The following is an 18408-nucleotide window of genomic DNA, read 5'->3' on the forward strand; positions in this document are numbered from 1 at the left end:
TAAGAAAAACTGCAATGTTGGAAGATTTTCGCGCGAACGTCTTTAATTTCGCGATTTTCGCGAAAATATCGCAGAATTCAGGTGTCGCAAAAGGTAAGTGTCGCATGCAAAACATACGATGACGCATAAATGAAGCGACTGTCATTCTGTTACATATGTCCATACGTCAAGAAAGGATGAACTGGTCACTGTTGACGTCATGAGCTCGTTATGTCACGTGTTGATGTTGATGTTTTTCAATAAAAAAGCTTGTTTTACTTAAAGATGTTTTACATTAATTGTCAGGAATAACCAAATTTTTAATATTGGTAAAATCGCAAAATTCAGTGAAGTGATTTTGGAATCGACATTTTCGAAAAAATCACGAAATTAAAGCTAAACCAAAGCTTAGCGTCGCGAAATATACAACCGTGAAAAGTTGATGTTATAAATAAGGTACTTTAATATGTGTATTTACGCTATATATCCTGCACATTACATTAACGTCACTTTTGACATAAGGGCAAAGAGGAATTTTTTAATCGGGCGTGGCCGATTTATAGTTTACCCTTTGGTCGTCCTAGACGATAGTCTCCTGTCGGCTAAAAATGACGGGGTTAGCCTGGGTCAATCGGTTTCAATTCAGTTTTGACAGTAAATCGCTGTAGGAACACTGGGTCGACTTTTGGGCTAATCTGCAATCTGGTTCTCTTCTTTGCTTCGGCGGGAGGACAGAGAAAACAGCTTAAGGGGTAAAGTACTAATAATCACCATTGTGAAACTGTAGTTGCTTTGACAAGTTGAAGCTATTTTTGTAAATAAAAGGGGTAACGTCATTCATGTCACGCAATGTTTTTGTGGGAAACTTTGAAACTAGACGCTTTGCTTGTTTCTACAAATAGCAGTGTGATCTGGCGGTACATTTTTTTGAAACTATTTTTTATATATTTAGCAAGAAGTATGCGATTTTCATTTCCGCACAGTTGGGCGTCAAAGTCGCCTGTCACAAAGAGTAGAATGTTTGCACAACTTGGTTTGGATATATTTTAGATTTGACTAGTGACGTTAGTAAGACACTTCTCAAGACGTCAGCAAAACATTGGCAATGTACAGTATTGGTGTGGACTTGAATGGAATTTTTTACGAGATCAGTAAAGCTATCGAATGAAAAGATGACTTGAAAATGAAAACTTCGAATAATTATAATTAAATACCAATTGAATTTTAGATGAGAAATTCAGGAAGTGACATCTGTGTTCAACATCTGTGTACAACTTAAAGTTTCGAAAAAAAGACCACATGTTTTGTAAAAATCACAGACAAACATGATCAGGAAAGCAAAACAGGCCAATGGGTTTTATTCACGAAAATACAACTTTCTTAAGAAAGAGTTTGTAAACAAGACAGTGGAATCGAATTACATTTCACACGAAATTTGCATAAATTTGAACTTGCAAAAAAGAAGTATCTCTGCGAGACTTTACATTAATAATTATTGTATTCTGATCTGATTGTTATTTTTTATGCATTAACTATTTGAAAGTGGTTCTCACCGATAAAAACAAAACGGTTTTTCATTCATTTCTTGAAGTATTTATAGACGTGAAAACATTCGCTTAATCAAATTACATTCTGCACGAAATATTTTGTATCCATTTGTCTCGAAACTTTGAGGAAATTGAAATCTTTGTGGACAGTACTGCATAAAAGCAGTTCAAAGTTCAATTACGGCAGGCGCGTAGGAGGGGGGGTTCGAGGGGTTCGAACGAACCCCCTTTGGAGGTCAATAATGGAGGACTAAAAACACAAACTGTTGATTTTATAACTTTTAGCAAATAGTGGGGGAATGGGAAACGTCGCAGTGTCGCAGCGTTTACATTACCCTGCAAGAAAACGCTAAAAGTATCATCGGGAAAGTATTAAATTGTAAGGAGAATGGGCTCTCCTCACTAGCTCTCATGCATATCAAGTATCAGTATGCCTGTCGATCTGGACGAAATTATCAATCTATTTCAAGACCTTCACCCGAGGATGATGCAATTGTCAAGTTTGCTTTACGAATAGTCCTGTAGTGAATTAGTTAGTAAGTGGCCTCAATATATCCTAGTGACCTAGTATTATATGTAGTAAAAATAATCCCATCGTTGAAAAATATTTCCTTGACAGGCGTTCGGGATTTGATAAATGGAGTATCAATAGACGAAAGGCGGGGAATAAAATTTCGGGGGACCCAGGTGATACGTGTATTTAGTGCGTATCGACGCTTTGACGCTGCTTTTAGTACATTGACGGTGGAACCGAGGGGTGGGGGGCTTAAGCTTTTACACTGAGATGCCTTTGCAGCACACGTCAAGCTTTTGTAAAACGTTTAGTGTACTAAGCCGGTATGTAAATGTATCAAGTTAACAAAACGCCGGAAATATTGTTGTTTTGACTAAAAATACCTGTTATTTTACACTCCATCGAGTTTGAAATATTGACGTGCACAATGCTGAAAATAGGCCTCTAGATTTCAAAATATTCTGGGGCACATGCCCCCAGACCCCCCTAGAGGCTCGCGCCTTCGGCGCTCGCATTTAATAACCCTCTAATAAATATTCCTGTCAATACGAACACCCTTCCAAAAACCTCAGCTACGCGCCTGAATTACGGTAAATAAAAAGATAAGAACCATATTGATAAAGGAAATTTTAAAACTTTATTTTGGCTCATTTTGACGAAATTCAGGATTTTCAAAGACTGCCAGTAAACGGCTGTATCTTGTCTTTCTCTAACGATTTTGCTACGGTTTCGAACGAGCAAATTTTTCAACATGATATCATGGTAGTTCGATCTGAATTTTTCAATACGGTATACAAGTTACAGGTCAATATACAAACCCTCTGTACAGTAAAAAACGCTTTGGGAACAAACCATTGTGAACTTATTTTCTATGTTGCTCAGTTAAAATTCTTAGTACGACATGGGGTTTGTTATCAAGTTCGTTAGTACGTTAATACTGCAAGTGTATAACCTCAGAGAATTATTATCAAGTGTGTTTTGTTTTATTAGCGGTTTAGACTCTAAGTTCTTGGTATGGGAGATCAAAATTAAGGCAAATTTCTGTTATTATCTGATTGCTTGGCACAGATTAGCACGATACTGAAATGGTTAGGAAATGTAAACAAACATTAAATTGAATGAGAGTAGAAAGGGAGGGACAGGTGGGGGTGAAAGGCTAAGGAGATGGAAAGGGAGGGAGAATTAAAATCCATGCTTGGTTATATCACGCAACCTTTGACTTCTGTTGTTTTCTCACAAGAACAAAACTTAAGGTGGGGTTCTACCTGAATTTGAATGGAACTTTAAGAGATTTAAAGAAGGGATTGAAGAAAAGAATGGAAACACCTCCAAACAGTTGACCCCCTCGCAAGAGCACTCCGGGTTGTCAGGAGACTGTTTGGTGTCCGTCCACCAAATTTTAACTTCAGATTCAAATTTTAAAATCACATTAAATTTCCAATATTTCTTATTTGTCTAAATTTTACTTATCCTTTGAGAAAAACTATCGCCTCTCAGACATCCCCAAAATCGTCCAAAAATTAACAAAATACTGCAAAACAAATATATATGGGATAAGTAAAGCTTTTTTGGATTCCTTGAAACGCGGCTAAAATGGTTTCAGTGTTTTCCAGCCCTTATACTTTGGGTCAGTACTACTATTCTTCACCAGTTGCTATTACAGTAATGGTATGAAACAAATACCTAATCATTGGTCAATAAGTTGCGATCATTTTCTTGACAATAGTAGTTACCTGATTAGGAGTTGTATACTGTTCCATTAAAGTGTAAGGGCTGGAAAATACTGAAATGCGTTAGCCACCTAAAGCGTTGGAAAAATTGGTCTTCAGGTAAAAAACCCCGCCTTTATAAAGTACATGTATTGCGAAAAGGCTGCACTTTGCTAAGTGTTACAAATTTGTATTTTCTAGACGTCTAGTTCAATCGTTTATTTGTATTGTGCGAAATATATTTTTATAAATTGAGACCATTATGTCATTAGGTAATAATGCAATCTTGAAAACATTCCAAATTTTCATTATTAAATAGAAACACGAAACATTCAAATTTGGGAAAACAAGCCTGTCAAAATGACGTTGCCATGGTGATTTCAAGTTACTGGCACAATAACTAATCCTACCAAATTATTGCAAGATAAATTTTAGATAAACGCGCAAAGGTTGGCAGCGTTTGGTTGAATCTTGAAAAAGTTATAAGCGTCCAAAGTCAGCGCGGGCCTCAAAAGCCCCCCCCCCCCCCCGGCCTGAATAGGTTGAAGTGACCGTTTTTCCAGTGATTTTTACTGTACTGTACCCTGCCTTTCAAGTCAAAACAGGTAGCTCATTATTAAGCGCCCGATTTTAAGCTTCTCAAGCTTCTTGTTTTTTAAGAAACACAAAGTTAACATAACGAGCTTTTGATGTTTTTTTCAATGAAACGTGACGCATACCTTGCACTGCATAGGTCAACATAGTTTCATCACATATCTCTGGGCAGACACGAAATAAATGCCAAGACACTTCATGATGTCATGTGATGTAGGGGGCATACTGGCTATATACAAATATATACTGTGGTTGCTGCTTTGTGTGGGGTGGCAAAAATAGCTTGCTTCGCGTTTTCTGGTCTTGTAAGCTACTCAGTGCATTAGAAGAGATCATGAAGTCTTTGGCTTTATACCTCTCGTTAATCTTTATGTGCTTGGCAAAGTCCTCCGCTGATCTCGTATCACAGCATTCCTTCTTTGCCCCTCTGGATGAAGACCAAAAAGTGAAGCTGTACTGGAATGTCAGCACTGCTAACAAAGAAATCTATTTCACTGTGGAAGCCCAGACAACTGGATGGGTCGGGTTTGGAATCTCCAGCGGTCAAGGCAAGATGGAAGGAGCTGATATTGTCATCGGCTGGGTGAAGGATGGTAAACCTTACTTTAATGTAAAAAAATGCGTTTGAAGACTAACGCTTGGGTTGATTAAACGTTAATATTCTATAGCGTATAACATTGTTTCGAATGAACAAAGCATGCCCATGCAGATTTTACGGGAAAGCGGATTAACGATCGATCAATATCATGCAGAAACGTACTCTGATCACGATTTGATTCAGTTATTATATTGAGACTGCCTCACTGGGTTTATTAATCCAGCCTGCGTCGCAGACTGTCTAATATACCAAGGATTTTCATTTTTGCCGGTGACAAGTCCGGCTGCAATGCAACGTAGGCTAATTTAATCGAGCAAGCTTCCGGTCTTCACCGTTCAAATGCAAATCGATCTTCTTGTATTGGAATTCGTCCCATTCGTGGAAATTTATACAGGTTTGGGTCATCCCGCAGTTACGCAAGCTTAGTCACGCAAGTGATGAACTCGTGTTCTGGTGACAGCGGGCGATAGGCGTAAAAAAATAGAAAACAAGAAATAAAATACTCTACAAAACATTCTGCTTGGACCTATTTACAAAATGATCCATCGATTAAACTGTTTTGTCAAAAAGTTTCGGCAATGATGCATGAAAAAGCTCCCGTAAACGACTATCTATCCCCTATACCTCTAGTGGCCGCTCACGAGAACCGTTCTCCAGTTTCAGTTACGGACACTTTTTTCGCGTCCCGAGAGTGTCCGCTTACGAGAGCTTCGACTGTACCATTTTTATCGATTTGCTTCCACTCGCTATACCACTGCAGTTTATATTTAACAATTATTCCACGAGCGGAGTTGGCTATCGACCATCTTATATCCAACAAGCTCGAGTGGAATAATTGGTTTATTAAAAACTCCCAAAGAATTGCAGTATTTTAGCTCTCCAGCTGTTTTCGTTGACGTGTTTTGGTGACCATATTTGTGGTCAATGGTATATGAGCTCATATACCATTGCCTGTTAACCAATCAAAACTCAGGAGTTGCAATATACCATTGCTAGTTTTTAATATAATAAGACAGCTTTTGTGATTCCACAACCAGTACAGTAGTAACGTAGGGTATATCATTTGCAGGATCGCTATGCGACTAGTCACGTGACACCTCAGATAGATTCGCAGCAGGACTATGAGCTGATATCTCTGGTGGAGAATGGCGGGAAAACTATAATGAAGTTTAAACGAAAGTTTGAAACTTGCGATCCCCAGGACAACACAGTTCAGGTAAAACGTTTTCCTACGCACTTTTCAGCGAATCCAGTAATCGTGTGATATTTGTTCTTTTAATTGAATTTCCTTTTTTATAGGAGGGAACGACCAAACTCATCTACGCATTCCATCCAGACGATCCCTTCTCCGATAATAATATCCCACCACACGATGCTAAAAGCAAAGGAGCTCGAAGTACCATGCTACTCAATGGTGCTGATAATGTGCCGAAACTACCCGATGATACAAAGACTTTCAGCTTTACCGCCAACAAGGTAACATTGCTGAGACAAAACCAGCTGGCCAGTTTCCTTGGTTTTAAAATTGAGACAACCATACTGCCCGGGGGGGGGGGGGTACTCCCTATAGTGGCCTATACGGAAAGGCTCCGCCCGAAAGGGGTACCTTTTTCAGGCCTCAGGTATACAAAAGGGTAGGGATTTTACGAGTTTAGGTATATGAAAGGGTATGCAAATCTGTCATTTAGGTATTTAAAAGGGCCTTTAATTAAAATATTTCGAACAGACGCAATTTATGGCTGTATTTTTTTTAATTTATTAAGCACTACATGAAAATGGCAAGAAAACGTCCTGTTTTAAATCCACGCCATGTCTTTTAGGTATATGAAAGGGGTACCTTTTTCAGTTAATGGTATACGAAAGGGGTACAGTTTCTGTCAAAATGGTATATAAAAGGGTATAAAGGGGTAAGAACTCTGGGCGGAGCCTCCCCGTATAAGACGTTTTTGAGTACCCCCCCCCCCCCCGGGCCATACTGCATGAGTGATTATAAGTGCATCAGTTAACAAGGGACATGTTAGCGACCTTCGACACCCTGAAAAAGAAAGGCATCAGCGCTTATCAAAGCATTGGCATCGGCATTGTATTCCTTTTATGAGGGTCTCAATGGGGTTAACCGTTAGCCGTAAAACGGCCACAAATTTAGCCGTTAGGCGTAAAAATTGAAAAATGTTAACCGTTAGTTGTAAAATATGTCTGTCTTGATTTAATAAAAGGTGTCTAAAGATTTTTACACAGCTCTAGTTCTAAAGACATATTTTTGCAAGAAGCTTTGCATGAATCGACTAGTTGTAGCTCATGTTCAACGTAAATTACTCTAATAAATCTCTTTATGAACCAAAAAGACTGCATTTACGGCATTTTGTTCAAATTATGAATTCTGCCAATTTAATTAACTTGTTTACAACATGAAATAACATCAAATGAAAACAAATTTGTTTAAAGCGCCGGAGCGAGAGATGGACTAAAGCTTTCTAAATCCATGCATGGTCTAAAATGAACTATCAGAAAGCATTTTACATCGACGATCGCTTCATTTTCAACGAATTCGGGATTAAAATAACTAAATAATTCATGACTCAGCGAGACCATTCGGTCATAGTTCATGTCAATTCACGGCCGGAAACCCCGCATATCGAATTGCTGCTGACTATCGAATCACAGGCCGCTCTGATTGCTAGCTTAGCCAAACGGCAAAATAATCATCAAATGAAGAGAATTCTACTCACGTAAGGGTTTGAAGTGATTTCCTTTCGACCATCAGCTGCGCTCTTTGCAACCTTTCCATCTTATTCACAATGTAATACCCCGGATGTGGAAAAAATCGTTATAAAGGGAACCAATACCCCCGGACATTACAACAGAATTTTTCTAAGTCTCCAGCCAAGGAAGAGTTCAAGCCGAATATCGCCATGACCGCCTTCAAATCAGCCCTAAAGTCTAGTTCCGAGTCCTAGTTGATGTGGCTGAAGACCTTTGCCGTCTAAAGCAAGCACAACGCTATTTGTACCTAGCAAAACTGTACCGAGTCAAGAGTTCAACCCGTTAAAGCTTTGTTCTAAGGTACAATAACAGCCGACGCAAAACTTGCAAATCGTTAGACTTCCACCTTCAAAGGACTTAATGATGTCCTCCGGCAAACTTCCTTTAGACAGCAAAATGAAAAACTAGATCACCTCTGTTCTACAAGTCAGCGCGCGCCATTAGAATTCAAAGTTCGGTAGATATGGCGAGTTGGAGCCTGGGTAAACTAACCAAAAGTTAATGGAAGGGGGGGGGGGGTAGGTAGGTAGAAGGGATAAAAGCCATGACTATAAAATTGAAAGCACTTCATTTCCACTGAAAGTAAGCCAAATAATCTCCCATGTCCTTAAAAGGAAAAAAAAAAAAAAAAAAATCTCAACCCCATTCAATTTTCTTGACAGCCAGACTGTAGCCACCTTTTATTAAATCAAGACAGATGTTAACTGTAAAAAAAATTGGTCAGTAATTATAAATTAAACAGACTAGATCACTTCATCGTCCCAGAATGGTCCTAAGACCTAAAATATGTTTTTGAATAATGTAAATTAAGTTTTAACTTTTCAAAACAATGGAAACTAATTTTTAACTTCTGTTAACCGTAATGGAAATAAGCTAACCATAAGTCGTAAAAAGCCAAAATTTTAACCGTTAACCGTAAAAGCCACCACCCCATTGAGACCATCTTTTATGTTAAACAGTCTTCCTTATTTTCGTTGATTTACCTACAGTCGCACGCCAAATACTTTATTAGAAATTCTCTTTATTTCTAGAAAGACATTACAAAGTTTGTTTGCACCTAGAAAATAACTTAATTTCTTCAAAGCAACGCATAATAGCTCTTGATTGACATTAGTAGGTTTTTTTTTCTGATTCAGAGTTTGACGAAATATTTTCAAGAAGCATTTTGAATTTAGAATCAGGGATGGGGTGGGGGTCGGAAACACTCAATGTCTTCAGAAGTAGAAGAAAAAAAAAACCCTGTTTCTTTCATTAAAACTATGATAAATTTGTATTCTCATTTTTTTCTTTTATTGTTCTTTCTTTCTTTCTTTCTTTCTTTCTTTCTTTCTTTCTTTCTTTCTTTCTTTCTTTCTTTCTTTCTTTCTTTCTCTGTTTCTTTCTCTCTCATAGACAGCACTGCCACTGAAGCGAACAACGTACTGGTTTCGCGTGTTTGAGTTTCCAAAGTTGCAGAAAAGACATGACATTATTAAGGTAACGTAAACGACTAACTTTCAGTTATAGTATTTCTTAAAAAAAAAAAAAAAACAAGCTTTAGAGTTAACTCCTTTTGAGGTTTGTTTTGATGTTTATGTTACATTTTATATATATTATCCGAATATACAATAGTATGATAGGGCACCAGAAGTGATTACCTCTCCTAAACACTTCACAGCGGTCAAACCCAAAAATTGACGTCACATCCGGTCTTCCCCGCCTCGAACTTTTGACTCGAAAGTGTGCAAACTTTTGTAAGAAAGTGTTATAGAAAAAGTACGGTGAAAGAAAATTTCAAGCTGGGAAACCGTCAGTGGAGATCAATTATCAAACTTCCAATCCCCATAAGCGGCGTATAAGCGGCGCTTACTTTTGGCTTTAAGCGAAAGCTTTCGGAAAATTTAATACTTTGTATGGAGAATTTTGGCGGGAATTGCACAGCAACTGCGCACGCGCGCGACGTTTGACCGCTGTGTGCCTAAACACACGCATTTTCTGGTTGTAAAAGAGTCCCCCACGCATAGGTAGAATTACTTCGTAAAAACTATTTAATTTTGTTTTCTTTTTCAGATCGAGCCTATGATTCAGAAAGGAAACGAAGGGGTAGTTCACCATATGATTCTTTATAAGTGCAGAGATGATTTCCCGAGGAGTAACCTTAGCTATCAAGGTTTTCTGCGATCTCCTGACATGCCGCCTGATGTGGAGGAATGCGCTGGACCCTCTGCCATTGCGGGCTGGGCGGTTGGAGGGACGGTATCTATAACAAGACTTTTAACAATGTGTAACATTCTCATCCACCCTAATAAATCGTCTGCCGCCATCGTTACATCCACGCGTGCCTAGACTGCATCCCCAGTCCGCTTTTTTGTGTTATTGGCTTCATTCTCGTTCCCAGAGCCGCTTGTCCCTGTTAGCCGGCTGAGCCTGTGCACGAGAAACACGTGCCTCTGGGGACACTTGCTTTGATTGGCTACAAAGAGAGTTTCAAATCAAGCCAATCAAATCAACCGTTCTAAACTTTGCTATAATAAAGGGATTTTAAAACGGTTCATTTGATTGGCTGTTCCTTTTGTTAAAATCCAGCCTATTAAATTGTGTGTCCTCAGAGTCACTTGTTTCTCGGACACAGGCTCTGGCAGCTTAGAGCAACAAGTGGCTCTGGGGACGAAAATGCCGTAGACGTGTTTTCTCCCAGCCCCCCCCCCCCCCCCCCCCCTCACAAGTTCTGTCGCCCTCCCGTGCTTATAAAACCATTTTTCCCGATCCACAGTCCTTCTATTTTCCTGAGCACGTGGGACTTTCCATCGGAGAACATGACAGCCCAAAGATTGCAATCTTGGAAATTCACTATGATAATATTGAACAAAAACCAGGTAATTTTGGAATGAAAAAATACTATTTTAACTGCTTTCTCGTCCTGATAAAATAAACATACACGGTTCTTTTTCTAGGCATAATTGACAGTTCTGGTTTTCGTTTTCACTACACAAGTCATCTTAGAAAGTATCAGGCTGCTATGATATCTACTGGATGGAGTGTGAGCAGATCCCTTGTCATCCCACCCAATCAAGCTAACTGGGAGACAGAGGGCTACTGTGTAGAAGAGTGCACAGCTGAGGTTTGTCTCGGGATTTACTTTTATTATGAAATATATTAGTAATAAAATGCTACTTAGGTGGTTGTTGCCGCACGATTCGAAGCGCGCCTGAAGCGGCAGATTCAATGTATGTGAGGGGCTACAAGATGTTTGTCATTTGGTCGTACCAATCTCACAGCTCAGTCATGTTTTATATTCTTTTGTCGTTGAATGCATGCATGCAGGTCATACAGTGAATAATATTCAATCTCGGTTCATTATTTTTTGTAATTTCTATGCAACAATGCCAGTGATCATATGTAAGCCAACTTTACTGGAACGTTATACCATGACATTTGATTTCACAGGGTCTGAAAGGTTCAACATTACCCGGGGGAGGAATCCGGATTTTTACCTCTGCTCTTCATACTCACTTGGCAGGTAATGTACCAGTCAAATCAAAGGTTCAACATCCCCCCGGGGGAGGGGACAGCACTCCGGGCATTTGAATTTTTGAAAAACATGCGTTCAAATTCCCCCCTCCCAGGGCCAAAAAGCCGTTCAAATGCCCCGTTTCAGGTCATTAAAAATGCTTTTTTTCCAAGAATTAATTCACGCGCGCCAAGTCTGCAGACAAGTCTAAAATACAGCAAACAGCCTTTGAAACCCTTCGCTTTTTATCCAAGTTGTCAGAAAGCGGTAGTCTTTTCTTTTAAAATCCTTAAACTTTTAAAATCCTTAAACTCCTTAAACCTTATTTCGGCCTCCGCCATGACTTATCAACCCACGTTCACTCACTGGGACACGTAGCACGAAATCGAGGTTAGAGTTCAAATTCCCCACCCCATATGTGTTGTGATCAAATTTCCCACCCTCAGGGACGGCAAAGGCGTCACATGCTCGGGATATGCCCGGGGGGGGGGGGGGGAGGTGTTGAACCTTCGATTTGACTGGTACATAAGAGGTGGCAAGCGAAAGTTGCGCTTCGTGTCTTGCCTAGTTCCTTCCGTCTCGGCTACGTCACCGAAATGAATTGAACGTACGGGCCTGGAGAAAGCCGCACAGGAACTAGAGCTAGGAAACCATGTACAGTAAATTGTACATGTCAGCAAATTGCGTCAAAAGTCGGCGGCAAGGGTGTTGCAAGCATCAGCCCCTACAAAATTTGGGCAAAAAATGTTGCCTGTATTGAATCGCTTTCCGACGCGTACAACATGTTGCCGCAAATTGGGTTAAAAATTGTTTGGCGCACCATGTTACACGGTGTCGATTTTTAACGCAACAATGTTGTGTTTAAAAAAAGCTCCTCTGTCCATTAAAAAGAAACAAGCCCAACGGGAGTTTTATAGAGCTTTTACGGTAATTGCAAATATCTGTGAAATACAGGCACGTATACAACTTGTGACATTTCTTCCTGAACATTTTTAAGGTCGGGCAGCATATACTCGGCATGTCAGGAAAGGAGTCGAGCTTCCAGAGATTATCAGAGACGATCATTATGACTTTAACTTTCAGGTTGGTATATCTTCGTTTGAGATCGGTATCAACTTTTCTTCGTAAACGCCAAGTTTTATAAAAAAAAAAAAACATAAACAATCGCGCGAGAGTTTTCCCACCAAAAACAAGAACAACAGCTTAAAACAGAGCTGTGTTATAAGAACCAACTAAAGAGCTGTTAGTGAGACAAAAATGTCTTATAGCAGAAGAGAAATTGAAATTGATTTATTTAAGTGCTGCGTTGGCTATATTTTGTGACGATATTAGAAAAAGGCCCTGTGTATGAAAATACATCGCGTTTGACGTTGGCGGAGCATGTGAAATCACAAAACAGAAGCACCATATCACCTGAGTTTAAATCTCTGTAGTTACGCTGACTTTGAAGCCTGCTTTGCGGAGCATGAAAAGAATGGAACACTGTTTGACCTGTGTTGTTTACCCGGGGGGGGGGGGGTACTCTTTATAATGACCTATACGGGGAGGCTCCGCTCGAAAGGGGTACCCTTTTTATGCTTCAGGTATATAAAAGGGTAGGGATTTCACAAGTTTAGGTATATGAAAGGGTAGGGATATCGGTCATTTAGGTATTTAAAGAGGGCATTCAACTAAAATATTTCGAACAGACGCATCTTATGGCTGTATCATTTAAATTTATTAAATGCTACATAAAAATGGCATCAAGACTTTCTGTCTTAGGCCTATGCCATGTCTTTTAGGTATATGAAAGGGTACCTTTTTTCAGTAAAGGTATATGGAAGGGGTGCCTTTTCAGACAAAATGGTATATAAAACGGTAAGGGGTTGGACCTCGGGACGGAGCCACCCCGTACAAAACGTTTTTGAGTAGGGGAGGGGGGGGGGGTTGTTTACATCGAGAAGGAGGCAAAGGTAAAACGCGATAGAGGGGGTAAACATAATAGTCCGATTTTATTAAAACTTGCTTTTGTAGAGCACTGAAACTGTTAACATACGTAGCTCAGTTAGTGTATTTCCTAGCTGTACTCTCATGAATTTCTTTCTTTCCTTTTCAATTAAAGGAGTCCCAGATTCCCAGCAAAGAAACAACAGTTTTGCCGGTAAGAAAGGCTACGGAAGATAGGGAAATAAATGGCACGCAATTCATGCAGAAGCGATGACGTTTCACCGGGAAATTTATCCAAAAATTAACGTAAATAAAAGTAGCTGACATTTCGTGGGTCGTTTTCTGTGGGCGATAGTCAAACACGGACTCGTAGTTTAACTTTGAAATATACCAAGGACTAGATCTTTTTGTAATGTTTTGTTTTCTTTTTTTCTCAGGGAGATTCCTTAATAACAGTCTGCAACTATCGTTCAGAGGATAAAGCAGTTTATGTATGTTGACAACTTTTTGTGTCGTTACAATAAACAATCTTTATTTTGAAAATGAATTTTTCAACAATGACACGAGCATGGGACAAAGAAACATTCTGAGTCCCCGACGGGAATCGAACCCACGGCCTCCCAGATACCGGTTGGGCGCTCTAACCAACAGAGCTACGAGAGACTCGTTGTGAGCTGGGCCATTTACTAGGTTGATATGTGACACGCGTCCTGCATACTGCTAGGATCAGCAATGTCGAAATCATCAAGTATGTTGTTTATCACTGAGCACAAAATTTACCATCTTTATTATATACTACACACTTGATGAATTCGACATTGCTGATCCTAGCAGTATGCAGGAGGCGTGTCACATATCAACCTAGTAAATGGCCCAGCTCACCACGAGTCTCTCGTAGCTCAGTTAGTTAGAGGGCCATGGGAGGCCATGGGTTCGATTCCCGTCAAGGACTCAGAATTTGTCTTTGTCCCATGCTCGTGGCATTGTTGAAAACTACATCATTATTTATCACCGAGCTCAAACTTTACCATCTTTATTATTTACTACATACTAGAGTACTACTTGTGGTATTTGAATAAATTCCACCTGTTCCCTTTTTTCCAGGGTGGTCTGGGTACAGATGAGGAAATGTGCCTTTCCTTCCATTACTACTACCCGAAACTGAATTTAACAAGATGCTGGTCAAGTCAGAGACCTGCCATTAATAAGTTTTACGAAACATATGTCAAGTAAGTTTGTACCAAACAGCAGTAGTTGTTATATTACCAGATTAGTGATTTGATCTATCGCTACTACGTTACCCAACGAACATCGTTTCAGGGCTTTTCGGCCTCGGTACCAATTACCACGCGAAAAGCCCTATGAGCGAGTTTTCTTCCCCGCTCTCCCCATTGAGGAGGGGGTTGGGGCTCTCTCCCTTAGATCTGCCACTGTAATTCTAATAACAACTATATTTAAGAACTTTGTGAGTGAGTGAGTGAGAACTTTATAAAAGTGTCAAAACCTTATAGCCTGGGAATAATACACCATACTATTTAGGGGAAACTGCTAAAAACTAAAAAAACTACACTAATACTTATATCAATACACTAAAAATATATATAAGTGATATAAAAATGTTTTTATAATCTATGATATAAAAAATGTTGAAATCTTTAACTAATTGTAAAATAATGACTAAAAATATGACTTGAAAGGCATTATATGCAGCATAGGATGCAGCCCTTACAGCCGGTGTCCATTAAGCGAGTTATATCCCTTTTGCGAATACAGTTTGTAAAAGCCTGCAGTGTCTTGGCTGATCTGTCAGCCGTAGACAGTTTGCCCCATAGTTTGGGTCCTACATAACGAAGAGAGTGCTTTCCATAAGTAACCGTGTTGTTTCTAGGAGTAGAAAAATCTAATTGTCTCAGGTTATATGCGGAAGTATGCTCGTTAAAAATGTTACAGATGCTATTAGGACATAGTCTATGTTTAACTTTATACATGAGAATACAGATGTCCTATAAACGCCTGTTTGCTAGAGTTGGCAACTTGGCTCTCTCCAGTAGCTGAGTATAACTAGCATGCTTGTTCTTCTAAACGGCCCTCAAGCCCCTTTCCTGTAGTGACGTTCAAGTTTGCGTGCATCGCTAGCTCTGCAAAAGTGCCTCACTAGGTGACAATAAGTAAGGTATGGTAGTACAGCTGACTTGTAAGTTACTGTTATGCTTTTATTCTTAGGCCAGATCCTAAAGGGTTTAAGTGGACCGATAAGATGGTGTCTGAACTACGTAAAACGTATCAAGATACTGATGAGATTTACGCATATTGCAGCGGCCGCAATAGCAAACCACTACCGGTTAGTATGCTAACGATATTGAATCAAAGTTACGAGATACTGACTACCTTGTCCTTTCCTCGCTGGTGCACACTGAACATGGCGTACGCCTGTAAGTTACCATCGCAAAGAGAAAACACTCCGCGTTTTGTCGCCTAACCACCAAGCCCTGCCTCTTTGTCTCGCCGACGAGATTCTGTTGCCTGGGGACGAGGCAGTGATGCTACCTTGACAACCAGCGACAAAGTCAGTCAACATTTCCGGTAAAGAAGCGCATGTTTTGACTGCTTATACTACATTGATAAACTTTGACTTGCCATATTGGTTTTTCCAAAAATAGGAAATGTTTGCGTGAAGATGGGGGATTCAACACCAATATGGCGGCGGTGAAGTCATGTGAAAACGCTTTATAAACAACAACTCTGCTGGAACATCCCGTTTCTAGAGTTTTCTCTATTTTCCTCTTACCATGGGAGCGAAGTCTTATGTAAAATAAGTTCTTCGCAATCATTAGTTTGTGTTCTCTTTCACAGGGTCTAGGAAAGAAATTGGTTTCCAAGCCAGTCATCAATTCTCCGTTGAAGAAAGAGTCGGAGTGTGAAGAGATAACAAGTTCCTGTGACAAAGTGACGTCACGCAGCTTTGTATTTGTGACAGTGGTGTTTATGTTGGTCTTCTCCTGCCTTTACTGATATGACGTCATAGGAACCAGGTCATAAATGGTGGATTTTGAGAAAATTTCCAAAAAGTATTCTTTGGTGCGCGCCAAAACCGAAACATTTTTGTTGAAGCAAAATGCTTCTAGAAACATTTCGAGACTTTTGTATAATATGTATGTGGTAATTGTTTTACTTCATACATGTTTCAACTGCATAGCTGCTATTTATAGGTTTTTCTTAGGCTAAGGGCCATCCGAAAGTTGTTTTAACATTGACCGGGCTTCATGAGCATAAAATTTTGAAGTCTCGTCATTTACGAGCAACAACAACAAGCTTTATTTGCTTGACTTCATAGGAATTTGGTAGTATTGCAAAAGCTACTTAAATTTAATTACATATTATTTCATTAACTAAGATATCTAGTAAAGAAGAAAACAACATAACAAAAATAAATAAATAAATAAAACTAAAAATAAAAGAATAACTTACAGAAATTGTTCAGTTTAACTGTTCGAAGTGGTGATCATTGTAACGAGATTGTCTCTCAATTCAAAGCATGCCGAGGAAAATGAAATTAGCTGAATGTTTACAAAGTAGTCAGTGGAATTCATAAGATGTGATAAAAGTGTTTCGCGTGGTAGTAGTCGTAGTAATGGGAGTTTGGATTCTATTTTAGAGAAGAATAAGTCTCGTACCTGAAAATAAGCTGGGCAATCTAACAAAAAGGGAGTTTCACCTTCAATTTTGTTGCAATTGCAGAAGTTGCATAGTCTTTCATTTCGAGGTATATTGTCGTAGCTACCTGTTTTGATCCTAAGTTTGTGACAGCTTATTCTCAGTTTTACTACTGTTTTCCTTTACGGGTTCCTTTTTGTTAAAACTAAGTAGGTAGAAGGGCTATAATCATTTTTAATAGTGTTTGCGAGTTTTGTAGGGTTTGGTTCCCATGTGAAATATACTTCTGTTTCATGATATTAATATACTGTTTTATTTTACAATCATTTAATGAACTATAGTTAAAGTAATAAAAATTATAGTATTCATTTATTTTTATGACCCTAGAGCAAAAACTATTTTTACTGGCTATACATCGAGTGATAACTGACACGAATATCTTGTGGCACTCAAAGAAAGAACGCAAGTGGGGTGGATGGTATTTGGTCGCTATTGGCCGGGTCTATCCAGAATAATTTTGGCAGCCTTGTTTTGCGGGACTTGTAAATTGTTCATTAGGATGACATTGTCCGTGTCCCACCAACAGTGTCAGCGTAATTAAAGATCTACTATAAAAAAAGAAAGCGTGCTTTAAGCGGAGGTTAATCCTAAATCCTACGTATCCTCGGTGACCCAGGGGCAGTTAGTGGGCAAAATAATTCAAATGGAATACAATTCAAAGGACTTTTTTGCCCAATCAGGAGGCAGCATTCAGAGAGCTGTTTGGAACTGGCCATGGCCTGGTAGAACTCTTTCCCCAGGGGCACCTAAATTTTAATACTTCTATGGATGTAAATGACAAAACCAAAGCTTCATTGCAGCCAAATTTGTCTCCCCGGCCAGTTGAAAATTAAAATTACAAGCAAACGAGATGAACTTTGAAAATTGTTCAGCCGAACAATGTTTCAGAAACACAAATAGGCCATTTCCGAGTTATCCTTTGCCACTCTTTCAAAACGAGTCTACGTGCGAAACCATTCAAACGAAAATGAGTTTGATTTGCATGAAAATGGACCCGTGGATGAAACTCATTTTCATATGAATGGTTTCGCACGTAGACTCGTTTGGAAACGAAGGCAACGGGTAACTCGGAAATGGCCTATTGCAATCCGCTTCAAACTTCGTCACTTTTGGCCATCCTTACATTCTTTTGTATTTGCTGTGTTATTGAAATGTTCCTTCACCGTCTTAGGAGGTTATTTTTATATTTCACCGAATTTCATTGTCATTTCCCATGCCTAAATTTGGCTAAAAACCCGTGACACAGTCCCTATTACATGTAGTACTAAATCGATACAAAAAATTTGCATATGGGTATATGCCCATTATGTTTTCAATATATAAAAACCTTGCTTAGATTTTACCATTTTTGTGACGTAAAAACAACAACAACCAGGGCCCAGTTGTTCAAAGGGTTCATTATATCCATCGGATAAATCACTATCCAGTGGATAGCGTGCTCTGCCTTGTATTGTTTTATCCACTGTTGGTACACAAACAGGAGTTACTCAGGCATTTAATTTAAAAAGGCAGTTAATGCTCCTTTAAATTACGTGACTAACTTAAGTGCACCTATTAGAAACATCAAAAGCACT

The 18408-nt window shown here is 39.2% G+C and overlaps 1 protein-coding gene across 1 annotated transcript; it reads left to right on the top strand.

Moving 5' to 3' along the window:
* The first annotated feature begins 4513 nt into the window (after window positions 1–4513).
* LOC144649341 (DBH-like monooxygenase protein 1) lies at window positions 4514–17146 on the top strand. The gene is made up of 14 exons (XM_078508829.1): window positions 4514–4953; window positions 6011–6157; window positions 6241–6417; window positions 9097–9180; window positions 9754–9939; window positions 10457–10559; window positions 10638–10804; window positions 11131–11203; window positions 12192–12277; window positions 13296–13334; window positions 13558–13611; window positions 14225–14349; window positions 15344–15461; window positions 15974–17146. Exons 1-14 carry the CDS (start codon window positions 4678–4680, stop codon window positions 16130–16132), a joined length of 1794 nt encoding a protein of 597 aa, XP_078364955.1. The 5' UTR covers window positions 4514–4677; the 3' UTR covers window positions 16133–17146.
* Window positions 17147–18408: the final 1262 nt, after the last annotated feature.

The sequence above is a fragment of the Oculina patagonica genome, chromosome 4 (assembly GCF_052425735.1).
Source record: "Oculina patagonica isolate OP01 chromosome 4, crgOcupat, whole genome shotgun sequence".
In the NCBI taxonomy this organism is placed as follows: Eukaryota; Metazoa; Cnidaria; class Anthozoa; order Scleractinia; family Oculinidae; genus Oculina; species Oculina patagonica.